The sequence below is a fragment of the Myxocyprinus asiaticus genome, chromosome 27 (genome assembly GCF_019703515.2).
Source record: "Myxocyprinus asiaticus isolate MX2 ecotype Aquarium Trade chromosome 27, UBuf_Myxa_2, whole genome shotgun sequence".
In the NCBI taxonomy this organism is placed as follows: domain Eukaryota; kingdom Metazoa; phylum Chordata; class Actinopteri; order Cypriniformes; family Catostomidae; genus Myxocyprinus; species Myxocyprinus asiaticus.
Genome location: NC_059370.1, coordinates 29,692,947 through 29,714,082, shown reverse-complemented (window position 1 = coordinate 29,714,082; position 21,136 = coordinate 29,692,947). Strand labels below are relative to the sequence as shown.

The window sequence follows — 21,136 nt, the reverse complement described above, 5'->3', positions numbered from 1 at the left end:
TTTACCAAGTTTCCCTGCTATCTTTACCTTTGGGACAGCAGGGACACCAAGGCGCACTACCACAGGCGGGACTGGCCACAGCAGACCGAGTTCTCCGTGGGGAGGAACAATGTCAAGTGGGAGCCACTGGTGGACCCCCGGAATGTGCTGATGCCACCACTGCACATCAAATTGGCCTTATGAAACAATTTGTCAGAGCTCTAGATAAGGAGTCGGCAGCCTTCAAGTACCTTCAAGACTTCTTCCCTAAGCTGTCTGAGGCAAAGGTCAAAGCTAGTGTCTTCGTCGGACCACAGATAAAGAAGATCCTGGAGTGCAATGAATTCCCCAAGAAGCTCACTAGTAAGGAGAAAGCAGCTTGGAACAGCTTTGTCGCAGTGGTTCAGGGCTTCCTGGGCAATCACAAGGCCGAAAACTATGTGGAGCTGGTTGAGACTCTGGTGAAGAACTACGGTACAATGGGCTGTAGGATGTCCCATATCCTTGATGCTCATCTTGATAAATTCAAGGAAAACATGGGAGCGTACTCGGAGGAGCAAGGTGAGCGCTTCCATCAGGATATACTGGACTTTGAACACCGCTACCAAGAACAGTATAACGAGAGAAATGATGAGAGACTACATTTGGGGGCTGATTTGTGAAAGTGATTTACAGTATAATCATAAATCTCGAAAAACTACTCACTTCTAAATCTTTTGTAGTCATTTTTATATTACTTTAGTATAAATACATGTTAATTTGGATTCATGTTGTTTTTTTCTGACTTTATGTGAACGAAAAGACAAATTCACCCGTTTTCTCTGGAAATAGGTACATTTCAAAATATCACTGTCCTGGTCACAAAAGCAAAGTTTGTGGGGAATAATAGCCATTTTCTATACTTTTGAGGCATAAGCAATTAGGAAATAACACTTACTACCCAGGAACAAAAATTGCATTACATAGTGTTATCAGAAATGGGATATCAAACTGTGAACTCACTGTAGGAATCTTCTATAGTAATAAGACAGATTTAGTTTGTTTTGCTGTGCTTGGAGCATATGTGGTTTCAGCTAAAAGCTCAAATGCCATAAAAGTATCTTTAGAGTTGTCCTAATATCTTGTACACTATATTCCAAGTCATACATTAGCTTTGTGTGAAGAACAGGTCAAAAAGTAATTATTCACAGAAATTCTTGTCTTGAAATTTTACTTGACAGCAGTGATCACCATTAACTTTCATTGCATGGAAAAGAGCCATTTGCCTTGGAGAATGTTATAAATAACTCCTTTTGTGTTCATGGAAGGGGGGGAAAAGTCATATGGGATTCGAAATGCACAAGGGTGAGAAAATGATGGCAGAATTTTGATGTTAGGGTGAACTATCCCTTTAACCATCACTGTGCGGACTTTTAAAAAAAGAGATGCGTCTTTAGATGTGACAAACTTAGCATTCCACAATGTCTGATGCAAACATTCTGTGATCCCCCATGGCTTTTGAAGACTAGCAAATGGCCCTTAATCCTCATTGCACCCATAGGCAGAACTGTGCCCACCATTAGGCCTTGTCCATTCCTCTCCTGAGGTTTCAACCAGCATGACGGGCCAAAGTAGTTTGAGGGTATGAGGCTAATTAGCTGTATGACACCCTTATAGGGAAGTATGTAGTAAAATAGGAAGTTCAGCACATTAAATTAGGTAAGGGGAAACAAAGTAATTAATTAGTGTGTCTCACACTACAGAGTTTAATTAACCCCTCGTCCACACCCCTCACTTCACCCCCATCCTTCAAGCACCAGCCTGGGCGATAAATTGCCTGTTCTTGTGTGCCAGGGGCAATTAATCCTGCCTGCTGCCCCAAGGCCACGTCCCCTTTCATGCTTATCTACACATCCCCTTTTTTGCACCTCTGTTTCACTCTCCGTTACATATCACTGCACACGATGAAGGAACATGCAGTGCGGCATACTCTAAATCCCACACTGAGAGAGCAGTCTGAACAGGAAGTATAGTTCTTGATTTTATTACATCTAGCTATTTGTCTTTCTCCATTTTACTCCCTTTGTGTCTTCTTTTTCTAATTCTCTGAATCGTAAGTCTCTTATCCTATGGTAATTTCACTTTTTAAAAGGATAGTTAACCCAAAAATGAATATTCTGTCATCATTTACTCACCCTCATGTTGTTTCAGTCCAAACCCATATGACTTTCTTTTGGGGAACACAAAAGGAAACTTTTGTCAGTAAGTTAGCCTCAGTCACCATTCAGTTTCATTGCATCTTTTTTGTCACACAGTGAAAGTGGATGGTGACTGTGTCTGGTCATTCTGCTTTGCATCCCCTTTTGTGTTCCACAGATGGAAGTCATACATGTTTGGAACCAAATGGGGGTGAATATAAGAATTTTTGGGTGAACGATCCGTTTAAGTCTCTCATTCTGTTGTCATTTCTTTTTTCAATATCTTACTCCATCACTGAAGATGTCTTTTGTCCAACAGCTTCTATCCTCTTAACTGACACATAATGCTCTGTTCTTCATGGGAAGTGTTAACCATTTTCATTTCTCATTCACGCACTTAATTACACATGTTTTCACAGTTGGAAGTCACTCTGTCCTCTAATACCATCTCCTTGGAGGATTTGCCGTAAAGTGAATGGACCTCTTGAACATACTTGAACATTGTTCTCTTTTTACTTTCCTCTCCTTTAATGGAATGAGCTTCCAGCCCTCACACACACATTCTTTACTCATGCGGGTCCCCGATGGCCTCCCCAAACATAGTACTCTGAAGCCTTTCACCTGCTTTTGTCAAATGGACCTCCTCAGTGTTAATATTGATCTTCATTATTGTCCTCATAGGGAACATGATTCCAACACTGTTCTTTTCCATACAGCCCCAGAAATATGCTCATGTGTGTGCAGTACATTGCAGTTACAGTATGTTTCAAGTCTGTTCTCACACTTTTTGTCATTCATCCATGTCAGTGGTTATCTTGTTAAAAAGAACTGCTGAAGCTGAAAACTTACATTATAATAATGAAACAAATGCAAAGTGGGAGAACAGATGAAAATTATAAATATAGAAGACACTGTTATGTGAATCACAAACAAAGTCAGGGTGCCATTTTAGCTTGCAAGACTGCACTGTATTGATATTACTCAAACGTTCTGAGTAGTTTTTCTAAAGTTTAGTTAAATCTGTTATTTTTCCCTGAAGTACTAAACTTCTACAATTATTTCAGCCTGAATTGCTTAACAAACATGGACTATTCAAACTTAGTTTTGTAGATAATATCAGTTTTACAGATGTGCTATTTTTGTGTTTTGTCAACTTTTTACAAAATCTAAAATTATGTCTGGGTAAAAATATAGATTATTTCTGATTAATTACATTGAAAACCCTAATAAGTTGACTTTACTCCATTAACTGAGTAAACTCGTTCCCTCAATTGAATTGAATAATGGCCTCTCCAAAACTTGTGTTATTAAGTTCACCTTAACTTGGTGTTCATATAGAATGAAATTAACTATTTAAGTTAAGGAAACAAAATTCAAGTCAACTTAACTCAGATTTGCCATTTAAATATTGTTGTTTCTACTTAATAAATTTAGTTGAATTTACTCAAATTTAGATCATGCAATAACACAGATCAAATAAAGAAGACTATAACCGATTTTGTCATTAAATAAACTTAATTCTCCACTGAAGTGCATCTGAAAATTTCAGACTTTTTTTATTCGCATAGCATTAGATTTGTTTGCAGATGTGAGTGATTTACTCACATTATAGAGTCTAAAAGACTTAAAAATGTATGCAAATAGCGTATGCACAAGGTTTTACAAAAGTTGCACATGCACAAGGTGAACATAATTTATCAGGGTCCAGAGTTAATAAAGGGGACACAGATCACCCTAATGGTGACATCACATGAAACAACTATTTGCAACAAAAACATAAATAATACCACTAGAGAGCTAAATTAATAACCTCTATTAATTATTAATAACAACTATTTAAATGCACCTATAAGTTCTCTTTGACCAAGGAAACATAATTTAATAATTCAAGTACAAGGGATTATGGGTATTCCCCATATCCTCAATTTTGTACTCAATCATTTCAGTTACTAACACAAAAAATCTATAGATTTTTTTTAAGATAAATAAGTTGGATAAATCAATTACCAAAACGTTATTAACTTTTATAAAGTGCTTCCTGCCAGCAGTTGACGCATCACGTAGTTGTAGCGTGACATAAGTATGTCAGCGAGTTCACACAGGAATTCGGAAGCAGAGCTTATTTACAACAGAAGAACGAACGTCATGCGAGAGTTCAGCCGTTTCAAACAGCATCAGGGTCCAGGGCGGAAGGGCCGATTTAAAGTTAAAACTTTTAATTATCAACTTATTTCTTACATAAACCTGTTGATTCATTTCAGAAGACATTCATTGATTGACGAGTTGTATGGATTACTTTTATGCTGCCTAAATGTGACTTTTGGACCGTCAAAGTGCTGGCACCTGTTTACTTGCATTATAAGGTCCTGAAGATCTGTCTTCTTCTAAAAATCTTCATTTGTGCTCTGCTGAAGAAAGACAGTCATACATATCTGGGATGGCATCAGGGTAAGTGAATAATGAGAGAATTTTTATTTTTGGGTGAACTATTCCTTTAAAGGTGCTGTAAGCGAACTTAGCTGTTCTGGAACTTCCACCAGCTTAACCATTGAATTAGCCATGTCCTGTCTTTGCAAAACCACGTACACAAAATACACGTGCACACTTGGAGACCATTATTTCATGGGAGCAGGGTAACATACCGGCACCTTTTACAACAATATATGGGCTGCCCTGTGAAAGCGCACAATGATTGACAGACAGAAAGTCGTCTGACTGGCTAAACAAACAATCTGACCGCAGCCCGCAGACATTTTTTTCGCCACTTTTTACTGAGCTGGGCTGTTACAGAGACAGGTGTGATATTTCATGGCAACTATTTCAGTGATATCTGACAGGTAATTGGGGCGTTTTCTGCATGCCATTTAATAAAAAAAAATTTAAAAAACGTACAGCACCTTTAAATTATTCACTACGTTGTTTGTCTACCAAGAGTCAGTTGACCCCAAGAAGATATTTCAAAGCACGCTCTTATGAAATTGATCTATGAGCATGTTTGTTTTGAAAGCATTCTGTGTTATCTTCTTTCACAAATTCAGGCAGGTTTTTCCATTTGTCAGTATGAATGGCAGCTTTATTCTAGAGAGTACCGATGTGATAAACACTTGCAATATTCAGGTAAAAAAAATAACATTCAGTGTCCAAGGTTGGTAGCACGCCTCCATGACAGTGATATACAGCAGCCATTTTGGTCCACACAGCGGTGCTTTTATCAGTCACCAGTGAGGAAAGAGCAGATTTAATTGGACTGCTTGACTCCTGGATGATTAGATCTTGGGTTTTAGAGAGCAAGACTGGCAATTTGGCCAGCACTTGAAAGTGAATGCATCTGCCATTAAACACACAGCGTCTTGGTAATCCAGAGCTCTATATTGTAAAGGTTGCCAAAGTGTTCATCTTCGAGACTTCTCTTTTCAACCAATGACAGATTCCTATTTCTATAATGGCCTCACTTATGATATTAAAATCTCCATACAAAGCACAACTGCTCCTGTTTTCTTCCATTGCATCTTTGTTTGGCACAGTTTGAATGTCTTGTGTGTCTGATGCTGATAGACCTCTATCATCTTTCATCCCTGTTGTCTGTCCTCCACCACACATTGTTAGATGACCTCTTATTCGTATATCTGGCTCCTATCTGCTGTTTGTCACCAAGTGTGTTTGCTAATTTGAACCCCCTTAAAAGTTGTTTTTGGTCTAAAAGTAGTTAAGGCAGCAGATGAAAAACGAAAATGGATGCAGCGTGAAATCTCAGTATCTTCACCCCAGGGTTTCTGAGGCTCTTCTAACTACCTCAGTTTAATATGAATCCATATTTAATTAGGAATCACTCGCTGCCTTTCTTGTTTACTTAGATCTGTTGTTCTCTGTGAGGTTAGGGCTCGGGGATATGCTGGTGGGGGTTGATATGGGATTACTATTAATAATCAAGTCTGGAGGGAGATAGGCAGGCTACCATCCGGGGGCCTTTGTTTTTAATTTCATTTCTGTTTAATTTTTTGCATTATTATGCAACATACTAGATAAACAGCGATATAGCTGGCAATGCGGGAAAATATTTGCTGTTTTTGCTTGACAGTCATTGCTTTAATCTGAAAAGATTCTAATAGGATTTGACATCAAGATACTGCTTTGAAGGAAGTTCTTTACAATTTTACTCTGTTTCAAAAAAGTGATGTTTATCTTGAACTTTGAAATAAAATAATTATACTGTAATCGGCGCAGAACTTTTCACTTGCTAGCACACGTGTGTATTTTTCTTTGTAACGGCAATCATTTATATACATAAATCCTTTAGTCCTAGGCTTGCCAAGAATATGTGAGTCTTGAAATTATGTTGACCACTGGTTAGTAACAATGACAATCTAAAAATTTGTTACTACCGGTGTCTATTTGGACAGAATATCCTGCAGTTATAAAAACTTTACAACGTTTGACCTTATCAGACTAGCAATCGTTATGTCTAATGTTAACGAGCGTTGCCTAACTTTTGTAACCTCATTTATTTCTAAACATCAATGTTTCTGATAAGTCAATTCAACAGCATAAGATATGACACTTACCTGCTCAGATCCGTCTTTTCCTTTCTTTCGTTATTTATTTGTCCATTCGCTCTGTATCCATATGTTCACTGGTGCCTTGAACAACGTTCATCCGCGCAGATGTGCAGAGCCAAAGCACAACAAAAACAATGTTCTTCCGCAAGACGCAGGCAGTTTTATATTTTAACCGCTAGAGGGCCAAAAGTTACATAGTGTAGCTTTAATTGTTATCAAAAATAAATTAGTTGTAAAACAAAATAATAATTATTGTTGTTTTTTTGTTTTTTTAAATGATATCCACATCGGATTTTTCCACAATTCATGGATGTACCATCCGCTACCGCCTTTAATCTCGCACCACAAGAAATCTTATCGGGTTCCACAGGAATGCAGACCTCTAATTTGCAGCATATTCTGGACAAGAACCACCAATTGAAGAAACCAACATGTAAAGTGACCAACTGCAGAACATTTAGATCTCACGGGGAACGTCTTATTGTGTGCACACTCCTGCGACATGCTGAGACTAGTCCCAGACGCTACTGCAGTTTTCAAAACAGCTTGATATCTAGACGTCTTGTTGTCAAGTGTGAGCACTGTCCCAATGAATGAGAGACCTTTATGAGCCAAAACCAATGAAATATAGAGAGCGCAAGAGAACGGAAAGGTATTAGGAAGCAGAACACAAAAATAATTAGAAAAAAAATACAATTTCACCCACATCTTCTCACCCGCTGTCTTTATTATTTTCAGCTGTTCTATAATTAATTACACGAATTATAATTTTACACAAATAAGCGTAAAAACGGGCACGAGCTATTCTTTCATGTTTGTTGAAAAAGGAGAGCAAAATATTGGGTAGCTGGAGACAAAAAGTTATAGAAAATAAAATAAAACATCACCCATAACTCCCTACTTGCTGTTTTTATTAATCTCAGCTGTTTTTATAAATGTTTTTCCTTTGCGGTGCCAACAAGCGCAAAAACGTTCTGTCATGATTATTGACATGTTATCAAGAATAGAAAGTGAATAGAAGCCATGAGTTGGATTGCATTTGTGAATGAATTTCTTTATCTTAATTTTAAGATGCATTTTGGGCGATCCGTTGGAAACAAGACGATGCTAAAGACAGCTGTAACAGCCGTTTCTTTGCAGGTTACGTGCAGATTTAAAGGGAAATAAGCTTACGATCTGAAATGTTTTTTTCATTTATTCATTTTTTATTATCATCCAGTAATACACAGACATAATGACTGATGTATGTCCTCATGAAATCAGAGACTCTCTCCTTGAAATCTGAACACAAGTGATCAAAAGAGACGACCAGGTGTAACTGTGATGTGTCTTGCTTGTACATTTGTGGATGGATCACCCAAAAAATATCATAATACCAGTGTACACATGGCTTTTGTCAGGGACAAATGGTCGTGTAGTTGATGCACTACAGTCCTGTATTGTGCGCACCAGCATGACGGAAAACAAGACAAGAGTCGCAGAGTGCCAACTGCAAGTTGTGTAGTGTATGCTTGGCTTTATGTCAGTGGGAGGTGTTAATCACTTGACCGTTGGGACTCCCTGCTGAGTTAATGGCTTCAAAAACTGAAAAAACACATCCGGCTTGCTTGAAAAAATCATTCTGTCACTGAGGTGGGGTCTTGTGTTTTTGGCAAGTGACCAATGAGCTTCTTCTTTTACTGAAGAACAGACAAGATGTCAAGCTGATATAAATGTTTTCAACGCACTCAGATTCTGTCACCAAGCTGTATTCCTGCATTTTTTTCCTGCACTAAAATTAGTCTGTTTTTATTGGATGTATTTCTTTACTCACTGAAAGCTCAAGCCTCGATTGGATAAATAAACGATCACAATCATGTAAATAACTGCTGCAACAGGGTGTACTGAAAACACAGAAGAAACCTCAAGTAACAAGTGCAGATTATTTCACTGCATTTTGCATTAATAAAAAAAATTGTTTACTTGCTACTAAGTGCCTCAGAACTCTTGAGTATGTTTCTAAGATTTGATTCCACTTTCCTGGCTTACTTAGACATCTCTTGCCAATTTGTGTGCATTATGCATCAGACGGACAGTGAACAGTCTGTGGGCTGTCAGTGGATTTGCTGTCTGAGGCAGAGGCCAGTTCTAATTTGAATGTTAGTGGTCGCAGCAGTCATTGACTAATTGTTCAGACAGTCACATAAAGCTCTGTAACATCTACCATAGGATGAAATTAGTGTTTCAGTTACTGTGAATCCTTTGTAAAGTTTCCTACTTCAAGTGCAAGGAAGACTTTCGCAACTGTAATAAGATTACAGATTAGCAGCCGCTCATGCTCGGGTGAAGGCACACAGGAACCAATGTTGACTTAATGTCAGCTATACATTTAGTTTCTGCCTGCCTTGCCGGGCAAGGGCCAGGAAAGAGAATCTAATTTATCTCAAGTCTCAGAGGCATGATGACTGCCATACTCGTGACACATACACAAACACACATATACCCACACTCTTGGGTAAATAGGCTTCCACCAGGCTCTCTCTTTCGCTCTCTCACTCACTCACACAGGCATCCAAGCATGCCGAGGCATTCACAGTGCACCAATGAGTTATCGAATGATTGACACTGTGCAGCCTTGCTGAATAGCCATTGGTATTCATCAAAAGAATGCCACAATGAATGACAGGCTAAAATATGTGGGGGGGTCTAAACCATTTTACTTATGCCATCTTTTTTCAGAGAGGCATTCCCATCGGGGCCTTTTGCAAAGACTTCAATGAGAAAACCAAGGACCTCAAAGAAGGCATTCCTCTTCCCATCAAGATCAATGTGAAGGTAATGTAACAATTAATTTGGAACACTGTTATCGTTTTTCTGTGTCACCAACACTTTACCGATCAGTCAGAGTTGAAACGACTCGTGGGCCTCTTAATTACTACACATTATTGTTTGTAATTCATCTTCGTCTCGTTCGTTTTGTCACTTTTTTTCTCAGTTTTTACAAGTGCCTGGAGGTGCTCGTTTACATTCGCATCCCAAACGCATTAGCAAGCAGCTTAAGACGCATCTTGAATGCCAAAGCACAGATTAAGCCTTCTACCACCATTATGATGAAGGTATTGACTGAATTGGATTCTACAGAAGAAGAGAACAATCCCAATCGGACAATGACTTGTAAATTAGGAATATTCGCTAATTCAGTGTATGCGGTTCATCTGGGCTAAATTTATCTCCCCACGCACCTTCTCAAGAGCTTCGGCATGTTTATTATAATCTTTTGTCAAGGAAGCACTTTCCTTTCTCACTTTTGAAGTCAAACACCATAAATGTACTTGAGCTTAGTGCATTTTATGGATTTCTCGCTTGTGCATTAGCAGTGTCTTACCTGACACCTTTAGCCTTACTTTCACTCGTACGATCATTCTGTCTCTTCTAATCTACTCATGCCCATTTTTCATACACCATCTGCAACAAAACGAGAGGTCTAGCACTCTCTACTGATTCTCTGACTTGAAATAAAGATGGATTGATGGCTGTTAGTAATGCTTGCAGAGTCAATGGCAGAGCGCAGAGGTGTTTGAGCAAAGCCCCATTATGAAGGTTGCGAGAAATGGCTTTTTATTATGGAGGGGTCATTGATCACGTATTTTAAAGTAGCATGACTGTGTGAAATGAAAGTTCTCATTACAGGTCTCTATCTCTTTTACGTTACAGAACTGTTGAAAGGATCTTGTGTGTTTTCAATTGGAAATCCCTGTTTTAATAACCCTCTTTGTTTCTAAGTGATATGGGGGGATGCTGTGGTTGACCAGACAGTAATGCAGATATTGAGAAGAAATTATATGGCCAAATTATGCTCCTGCACTGCCACCCAACCTAGTCTGGGGTGTTTTAATGTCTCTGACTTATGTCTAACACACCATCTCAGTCAAAACCCAAACACATAATCTTTTCTTTTGAGCCGATTAGGCAAGTATCTGTGAGGCAAGTGTCTAGTTCTGCCACAGTCTGAATCTAGATGCTTCTGTTGCATACAGTAAGAGTAAGAACTTCAGCAGCAATGTCACCTTCATCTAGCTCATCCCTTTGTGTTTTTCTGTCTGTTGTGGTGGCCCGAGGGTGAAAATTGTCAGCCTTTGTTGTTGCCGTTCCTCTGCAGGTACATAAGCTCTCGTTCCAAGACCAGTTGCAAGAGGAAGAGAGCAAAATGTGGACTTCAGTTATGTTTCCATTCATCCAATATCCTTGTAATACATGCAAAAGCTCTGAGATTTTGATATCTTGATGTGATAATTCACAACATTCTAATTATAATTATAATAATATTTTTTTTTCTACATCTCTCTGTAATACTTTATTTTGATCGATCGTGGAATTTTGCAGTCTAATATTTTTGTATAATGACATCTAAACTGTATATTTGACCATTGTCCCTGGCAACCGATCTCCTACTATGTTCTAGTTCCATGTCTCATAGCATTCAGTGGTCTCTTTCTTCTCTCATAATAAAATAATTTCAACTCAAATCAATATTTCATGTCCATTTATTTATTTTGTAATTAGCCATGTAATAAGTGGGATAATGTACAGTGAGATTATCATTATCACAAAACATTAGCCCCTTCAGAATAATGCAAGACCCGTCCACTTCATATTGGTGTCCTGATCACCATGTCAGGTTATATTTTCTGCTATAATGACTGTATATTATCCCTTATTTATTTATATAGTGCCTTCCACAAACCCAAGGATGCTGCACAATGCACATCAAAAAAACTAAAGCATCCACTAACCAAAAAGAAGCAAAAGTAATGGAATACACAAAAAAGAATACAAAATAAAAACAGAGTAAGCAAATAAAAGGAAATATGACATAAATAACTTAATACTATTTAGTGATTTCCCGGTGTTTATGCCCTAAGACAATCGGAATATGAAAGTGCATTGCCATTTGCCCAAACAAATGGAAAATAACTATTAATGATTCATTCTTTTAGTCCTATGGACGGATAAAACTTTAAAGCTAGTGTCCTCTCTGTGATAGTGATTAGGGTTCGACAGGGATTGAAGATTAGCCTGAGCTGTATGTGATCTTTAGCTCAGGGGAATGTAGAGGAAATTCTGGTTGAGTTTGCAGCACAGTGCTTGCTTAGGCTTTAGCTAGATGGCTGCAATGGATTTGAACCCAAGTCTGGCTGCATGTGAAGTCTCAGTTGTCCCATTAAGCTGTCTGCTGCACACTCATTGTCTTTGAGCCTCTCTATGCAGACTAATCCTTGCCTTAAAAAATTTGGTTTTGGCAGGCCTTATAGTCGAGGGTGTGTGTCAGGGGTGTGAATGTGTGTGTATAGCTTTACTCGAATGAGTTTATGAGAGGCTGTCAGACTCTATGGATGTCACTGAGAATCTGTCAGGCTCCAGAGATTCTATTGGACGCTATAGGATTTGAGCTCTAGAAGAGGATAGAGTGTTACTGATACCACCCGCTACATGTGATGAGCCTGACAGACCGAAAGTGATTGCTGGATGCACACAAACCCGAAAATTAAAACAAGATTTTGTTCCCACTGTCTCTTCAGATGATCATCAAAAACATAAACCCAACACATAATCCATAATGTTCCAGATGAACTGCAGCATACAGAGTTTACTGTACAACAAGGGTTTTCAACAGGGGATTCACGGTGATACTGCAGGGGGTTGGCAATTATTGTTTGATCTCTAACTAATTTTGTGAAAAAATGTTTGTTTTTTAAAAAAATAAAATAAATACAGTATTGATTTAACTTCAACCAATGCTGAAGTTAGGAAGATAAAGTGCAGCTGAATGTTTCGTTGCCCCTTCCACATTCAAATGTATTATTAAATACACAGTAAAAAATGTATGTAATGCTCAAGTATATAACATCAATAGTGAATATATCAATAGTTTTCCAATGTAAGCGTCAAAACCAGGTATGTACTGTATGCATTTTATTATCAGGATTTTCATGGTCATGAAAACATGTAAATATCAGGGAATTTTAAAATTGTGATTTTTTATTTTATTTTTTATTATTATTTTTTTTATTTTGTTTTTTTAGGTCTGTCAAATTTATTTATTTTTAATTAGTAGGACATTTCTATAGTCAATGTCATTTTTTTGGTAACACTTCACAATAAGGTTCAGTTTTATAACATTAGTTAATGCATTAGGTATTATGAATTAACAATGAACAATCTATTTTTACAGAATTTAACAATGCTGTAATTTGGTTATTGTTAGTTTATAAAAATCAGTCATTCATTGTTAGGTCATGCTATTTCATAATGCATTAACTAAATTTAACATATACTTGTAATTAATTTTTTTTTACTAATATATCTTCAAATTAACATTAAAGATTAATAAATGATGTAGAAGTATTGTTAATTTTTATACTAATGAAGTTAACTAATGTTAACAAATGGAAACTTAGTGTTACAGTTTTCCTTGCTGTCCTCAGCTCTAAAATATTTGATTAGCTAAAAATTGCTTAATGAGTGCAGTCTCTCCAAAATTTGGTTTAAAATCCATATCCAGGTTTCACAAACAACTATAAAAGTCATGGTCCAAAAGAGTGGGAACTCTGTTTTATAGGCCATGGTTAAAATGCCACATAACATGCATTATGTATCATTTATGCATCATTTTTATAGGTAATATAGGATTGTATGATACTGATGTTTTACTTTCACTAGATTCTAACCAAGTCACATTTGATCCTGTTCTCCCTAAATGGATGAGCATGTTCTGAGCACAGCCCTCTTTTCTTCCTCTAGCCTGACAGGACTTACGACCTGAAAATCGGGCAGCCCACTGTATCATATTTCCTAAAACAGGCCGCAGGCATTGCAAAAGGAGCCGGAAAGACGGGTAAGCCAGTCCCATTACAGCCAGGGCAGCCGTGGTCATACCTCCCTCCATACCATCTCTCAGCAGTCTATTTGTGTATCTCGCCACTGACTTATGTTTCAGTAATGGACAGACTTCCCCCTGCAGGGTGTTTTGAGTGAGATTGAATTTTTTGACTGATGATACATTGATGATGAGCTGCAGTGTAGAGATGTGTGCAATTACGAAGAGGAAAGCAGCAGTGAAGGTGGCACGTAAAGAAAAGAGTATTATGGATTTGCTCAATTATTCTTTCTTATACGCCCACTCTTTCCCTCCCCCTCTCTTTCTTTTACTTCACTTCATCTCACTTCTGTTTTGCTCAACCACTACCAACCACACCTCCTGCTGGTTTCTCTGTCTGTGCTACTGTGTTTCATTACCTTTCTCGCTCCCCACCCGCCACCTTCCCCTAATTTTCTGTGTCTTTCAGGGCATGAGATGGCAGGTATGGTGTCTGTGAGGACCATATATGAGATTGCACGAGTCAAATCCCAAGATGACAGCTTTAAGCTGCAAGACGCCTCAATGCAGACCGTCGTCAAGAGCATCATTGGTTCAGCCAGATCGCTCGGCATCAAAGTCATCAATGAGTGAGAATCCTTTTAGACTTCATTCTAACACACATTCAAAACAAGCACTGCTCGTCAAAAGTTTGTTTTAAAAAAACAGTAATCCTAAAGTAATCATAAAACAAATAAATAAATAGTAAAGTCATCAAAATTATGGAAATGTAAAGAGCTCCTTAGAAAACATGGAGGGAATTTATTTTCTGAAATTTTTGTATTCCCTGAAATATGTTTTGCGCTCCCTCACAATTATTTTGGGTTCCACAATTTATTTTGGCAATACCTTTATCCATCCCTTTTAAAAATTAACCATGAATTTTAGAACAGTAACCATAGTTCAGCTATGGTATTTGTAGTACAACCACAGTTACCTGAAAATGTACCATTGTTTTACTTCAGTAACTATAGTTCAACTATATTTGTAGTAAAAACATAACCACAAAGTGTACCATGGTTTTACTACAGTAACCATATTTTAACCATGATATTCATAGTAAAACCATACTAATAATACAGTAAAACCAAACCTATGGTAACAAAAATCATCTGGCAAAAAAACATGGTTACTACAGTTTTACTATAGTAACACCATGGTTAGTCGTACAAGTATGGTTTTTTAAAACCATGGTTTCCACTGATAAACATGCCCTTGGTTTTTGCTGTTGTAAAACAGCAGTAATCATTTAACCTTGGTTTCAAAAACCATGGTAAATGTACCACAAATTAACTGTTATGTTACTATAGTAAAACTAACTATGTTTTATGTCAGAATGATTTTTATTACAATGGTTTTGGTTTGCATGGTTTTTGGTTTTTCACTAGTTTTACCATGCATACAGTAACATGGTTACAATATGGTTAGTGTAGTAAAAATGTAGTGAATTTTGTGGTTATGGTTTTACTAGAAAAACCATTGTTGAACTATAGTTACTGTAGTAAAACCATGGTAAATATTGTGATTACTATAGTTTTATTAAAAATACCAAAGTTCAACTAAGGTTACTGTAGTAAAAACATTGTTATTTTTTGTAAGTTATGAATAAAGATATTGCAAGGGAATATTCCAAAAATAATTGTGAAGGAAAGCAAAACTGTTTCGGAAAATGAATTCCCTCACTGTTCTCTAAGCAGGGGCTCTGAATAAATGTGTGATATGTAGTAACCACAAAAATGTTAATTAAAACCAATCCAATAAACTAATCAATCTTATATTTATCTTCTAGATGCTAGAAATAAATTCACTCTAGTGTGTCCTAACTTTTGACTGGTAGTGTAATTTTTTTGTTGCATATGAAATTTGAGGTTTTAATATTTGAGCACCTTGTCTATTCTGCATTGCTGGTCCCTACACTCTACTGTGAGTTTTCAACATCAATCTTTTCCTTGAACATTTTTTGCAAACAGCATCCCACCACCTACTAAAAACCTTAATAAGAGTTCTGAATAAGTCATAACTGAATAAATCAAGTCTAACTTCCGACACCCACCAATGAATTTAGATCTCGTGCTCTTGTAGAAGTTTTTTTATCCTATTTCCTCACTGGTGAGAATTGAGCTCGATTTGCAGACTGTTATAAAATGAATCATAAATGTCATGTTTTGTATAATTAATGATTTAGTAATGATGAGAAATGGTAAGGAATGCTATTAGCTTATTTATTGAGAGCATTATTAGAGGTGCATCATAGCTTTTTCCTGTTGCTCAGTTCCTACGATGTGCATCAGATGTCACTTTGCTATTTCAATATGGTTTGGACAAAAATTTGGTTGGGCAAAAAAGCAGCGTGTTCTGGTAGCATTTCAGAGTCTTTTTTTTTTTCTGAAACTGAAGCTCTTTAATAAATGAACCATGTCACTGAGGCACAAATGTTCAGACCCATCATTTGTGCATGAAGTAAGAGCAATGCTCTCCTTGCATTTCAAATGATCAACAGAAATTTTTGAAATTCTAATGTAGATGTATGTTGATTTGCCTCTCATCTCCATCTTCTCTCACCCTCCACTGTCACTCTCTTGATGTGCCAACCGCCCCCCCCCCTCCTGTCATCCCTCTGTCAGCCTGTCACCAGAAGAGTATGGGGAGTTTCTCAGAGAGCGCGAGAGACTGAGGGCTGAAGCAGAAGCAGCCGCCGCCGCTGAGCTAGCAGTTGGAAAGAGAAAATGAAGAGCTGGTGTGTGCTGGAGTTATTTATCAATACACTGCTGACATGTCCACATGACATGTTTGGAGTTTTTGCTAATAAAATGTGCTTTGGAATATATTGAATTGGGTTTTTTTTTTCTCATTGTTGATTCCTGTCTTTCCCCATCTTATCTTTTCCTCACCTCCCCCACTCTGTCTTTTCTGTTTAAATATTTTCTCTGCCTCCTACATCCTTTTTAGGCCTTTGAGCCACTTTCACCTACTCTTTCAAACACATCCCTGACTCGCCCATCTCTCCTCACCATCTCTGGGTTTTGTATACATGCCTTGTTTTTTACAGCTCTGGTGGAGGAGATTGCCCTGTGGCAACACAGTGACATGAAATATACAGTAATAGTTGATATGCAATGACAAAGTAGGACTTGTTCAGTTTTTTTAATATTATTTAAATGGAACTGGGTACGCACAAACCAGCAGAAAGATTATTCTCAATATGTTTTCTAGCATTCAAAAAACATGTATTGGGATATAGCTTGGGGAAGGAACCAAAATGATGCTTTTTGGAGGTGCAAAAAAGAGTGTCAGCACACAGAAGTTCCATCTGTGATGGGATAGCCAGACACCCATCAAGTTATCAGTGTGAGACCTCTTAAACACAGTCCAGTTACTTACCTTAAAAAGTCAAACACATTTCTGATTGTTCACCATATGCTTTACAATATTGAGTGAAGGGCAGAGTCTTTTTGTCCTCCCTGTATGTGCCAATAGAAATTTTGGCTTCTGGTTTGATTTTAAAAAGATTGCAGTCTCTGACATCAAGAGTGCTCTATCAGTTTAGGAAGCTTGGATAGAGTGCCTTAAGAATTATATTTTCACAAAGAGAAGGTTTTCAGGGTAGAAGCTGAAGTGTGTAAATTTTGTGCAACTAAAGTCACCAAACAGAACATTTCTTCAAGATGGTTTTCCAAACACTCCACCTGGCTATTATTGGTAAGGCTCATGTGGCCCAAATCATGTGAATGTGACTTCACAATTGGTGTATAAAATGGATGGCCACAAAAATATTGTGGAGGTTGAGAGTTTAAGAGATTGAATGCACATTGCAATGAGTACTCAACCTATGGGGACAATTCTTTTAATTAGTCAACCTCCCACTTAGACATTGGGAAGCATTAAATGCTACTTGAATTGGTGCTATTTTAGTGCCTTTCTATCATTATACTATGGAATACTGTTCTTTTCTAAGAAGGAATTTGTGATTATGAAAAATCATGCGATTAATCGAGTTAAATGTTTTTGTCTGACAGCATTCATTTTGACAGAAAAATGACACACTTAAGCTATAAAAGGAAAGAGAACGAGGATGTCATCTCACATGTGACCTCTTGTTTTTTTTCCCCCTTTTTAAGTTCATAGATGAGTCCTGGCTGTTAAATCTGGTGTTTGTACTGGGGAAGGGGAAAGATAATTTCAAAAAGAATATTTTGGTATTTATCAGAATCTGTATCTTGTGCATAAAACCTTTTAGGCATTTGGAGGTAAGTTTAGGTGAGAGTCAATTCTCGAGACATGGTCTTGTGATCATTGAGAAAACACATTGCACATCGCATAGAACGATTTTCACGTAATCCAACCCCAATTCATTTTCATGTAGTGACCTCACAGACTACACAACCTCCTGAATTAAAGTAGAAAGGCACCTAATAAAGCCACTCAAGAGTGAATTAGACAATGGACATATTTAGAATTAAAAACTAGTGTACTGCTTACTGCAAGGTATACTGTTACTTCCTACTATATTCTCAAGAAAATATGTGACACTGTGTGCAATATGAAATGAGAAAAATTTTAATCAGTTACATGCTACAATGTTGTTACATGGCATTACCATGTGGAGTCCAGGATTCTCTTTGTTAGTCTAAGAAATAAATCCATAATCAATCAGCTGGATGAGTATTGAGATGCCATCTGACTTCAAATATATTATCATCTGCTTTCTCACATTTTTTCAGTATAACAGATGAGGTACCTTTTTTTTTTTCTTTTTTTTTTTTTTTTTTTTAAGGAGAAGTGAAATTCAGCCAAGCTGAGGTTTGCTGTTTACCTGTTGCCTGAGTACCAGAATTCATTGCTATTAGATACATAGATTTAGTAAGAAAGTTTAGGAAACATTTATAAACTTCAAAAAAAGAAATATCCCTTTTTCAGGACACTGTATTTCAAAGATAATTTTGTACTAATCCAAATAACAAAGATCTTTATTGTGAAGGGTTTAAACAATGTTTTCCATGCTTGTTCAACGAACCATAAACAATTAATGAACATGCACCTGTGGAACGGTTGTTAAGACACTAACAGCTTACAGACGGTAGGCAAGTAAGGTCACAGTTATAAAAACTTAGCACACTAAAGAGACCTTTCTACTGACTCTGAAAAACACCAAAAGAAAGATGCCCAGGGTCCCTGCTCATCAGTGTGAACATGCCTTAGGCATGCTGCATGGAGGCATGAGTACTGCAGATGTGGCCAGGGCAATAAATTGCAATGTCTGTACTGTGAGAGACGCCTAAGACAGCACTACAGGGAGACAGGAAGGACAGCTAAACATCCTCGCAGTGGCAGACCACGTGTAACAACACCTGCATAGGATCGATACATCTAAATATCACACCTGCGGGACAGGTACAGGATGGTAACAACAAATGCCCGAGTTACACCAGGAACGCACAATCCCTCCATCAGTGCACAGACTGGCTGAGAGAGGCTGGAATGAGGGCTTGTAGATCTGTTGTAAGGCAGGTCCTTACCAGACATCACCAGCAACAACGTCGCCTATGAGCACAAACCCACCTTCGCTGGACCAGACAGGACTGGCAAAAAGTGCTCTTCACTGACGAGTCGCGGTTTTGTTTCACCAGGGGTGATTGTCGGACTCGTGTTTATCATCGAAGGAATGAGGCCTGTACTCTGGAGCGGGATCAATTTGGAGGTGGAGGGTCCATCATGGTCTGGGGCGGTGTGTCACAGCATCATCAGACTGAGCTTGTTGTCATTGCAGGCAATCTCAACGCTGTGCGTTACAGGGAAGACATCCTCCTCCCTCATGTGGTACCCTTCCTGCAGGCTCATCCTGACATGACCCTCCAGCATGACAATGCCACCAGCCATACTGCTCGTTCTGTGTGTGATTTCCTGCAAGACAGGAATGTCAGTGTTCTGGGCCGCATTATTTCACTTCTGTTAGTCACATGTCTGTGAAACTTGTTCAGTTTATGTCTTAGTTGTTGAATCTTTTTATGTTCATACAAATATTTACACATGCAATATGCTGAATTTTTGCTGAAAATAAAAGCAGTTGAAAGAGAGAGGACGTTTCTTTAGGACGAGTTTATACAGGAATTTGGGTGTACAGTACAGTAAACCTATTTCATGGAAAAGCCTTGCCAGTTTATGTAGATGATGAAATAAGATCACACAAATATACCTCCTGGCATCTCCACAGTTCCAGAGTGTTTAATTTTACTAAATATGCACCAATTTTTGTCTGGCAGGCAGCAATGGAAATGAAAAAGTATGCTGAGTTTATTCTGAATGAATATTTCATGTTTTTAGTTTGCCCCATTGAACATTTCTGTTATTGATTTACATTTGTTTGCTTAGACATCATACATTAGTAGCTCAAACCACATTTATTATGCAAAATAATTCTAATAAACAGAACTTGATTAAAATGTGTTGTCCCTTTTAAGTGGTTTTGTAACAGTCTCCTCATCCTTTTCTTTTATACCTTTTTTCCTCTTGTGTATAGGGTGAAGTCATCTAAAGTGGGCCATCAGGTGAACTGAGCCAGAAAATGTTGGTGTGTCATAGTTTTAGATTCAATATCTAGTCACTGCTAAATCATTTAAACAGTTGCCACAATAGTACTTGACATTATTTGACTCTTTTCATTGGTCTGAGTTTGTAATGGTAGGAAGGGCAAATTATTCTACAGAGGCTGGATAGGGAAAACACTGGATATATTCATAAGCAAAGCAACTATTCAATATCTAAATGTAAGGTATCATGAATTATGTTATGATGGTTTCTATAAGAAAAGAATCTGTGATTTTCAAAACAACCTACTGTAATTGTTTGATGAAAAAAGACAATTGAAAACTAAGTTGCTGGCCCATTTTAGTGAACCCCCATCTGCTAAATGGGCCACTATGTTTTAAGCTAAAATTGTTCACTTTATAAACTGACTTATAAAAGATTTTTTTGATGGTTTCTTTCATTAAAACTGCTCAAAAAATATTTTAAATATATATTAAATATTTGTATATATTAGTGTTGTATAAATGCGTAATCAATAAATGTGCTCAAATACTGTACACACAGCCACCTCACACACACTTTAACCAAAAACTCGTGCCCATTTTATTACATAACACAACTGTTTTAAGTAATAAAATAATAATACAATTACACTTGAAAATAAATTACAAATACTTTATTCCAATTGTCAAGACTTTTTATCAGCCATGCGGATGCTATATGAAGTCTTTACAGAGCAATACAGTATTCGGTCTCACGGTAACAAGAACTTCAGTGTGGTTTAGTAAGAAATGTTGCCTTTTAAAGTTATATCTTTGTTGATGTTGTATTGTTCGTATTCTAACACCTACAAACCCATCTCAATCTCTTTCAACTCAACATCCCCCACTACACACTTTTTATTAAACATTATAACAACATATTTATTTGACCTTTCGAAATAATGCTATTACATTTTTCAATTACATTCAAAAGCACAGACAGCTTCTTCAACGGCCACACGG

At 37.4% G+C, this 21,136-nt stretch overlaps 1 protein-coding gene across 3 annotated transcripts in view; it reads left to right on the top strand.

Moving 5' to 3' along the window:
- LOC127418051 (39S ribosomal protein L11, mitochondrial-like) overlaps window positions 1–16,434 on the top strand; it is a 54,473-nt gene extending 38,039 nt beyond the window's left edge. For all 3 annotated transcript variants that reach the window (XM_051658388.1, XM_051658385.1, XM_051658387.1), the window contains 4 exons: window positions 9,431–9,526; window positions 13,493–13,586; window positions 14,038–14,197; window positions 16,232–16,434. In XM_051658388.1, the coding sequence (XP_051514348.1) occupies window positions 9,431–9,526; window positions 13,493–13,586; window positions 14,038–14,197; window positions 16,232–16,337 (456 nt within the window). In that variant the 3' untranslated portion in view covers window positions 16,338–16,434. The remainder of the gene's footprint in view (window positions 1–9,430; window positions 9,527–13,492; window positions 13,587–14,037; window positions 14,198–16,231) is intronic.
- The last annotated feature ends 4,702 nt before the right edge of the window (window positions 16,435–21,136 follow it).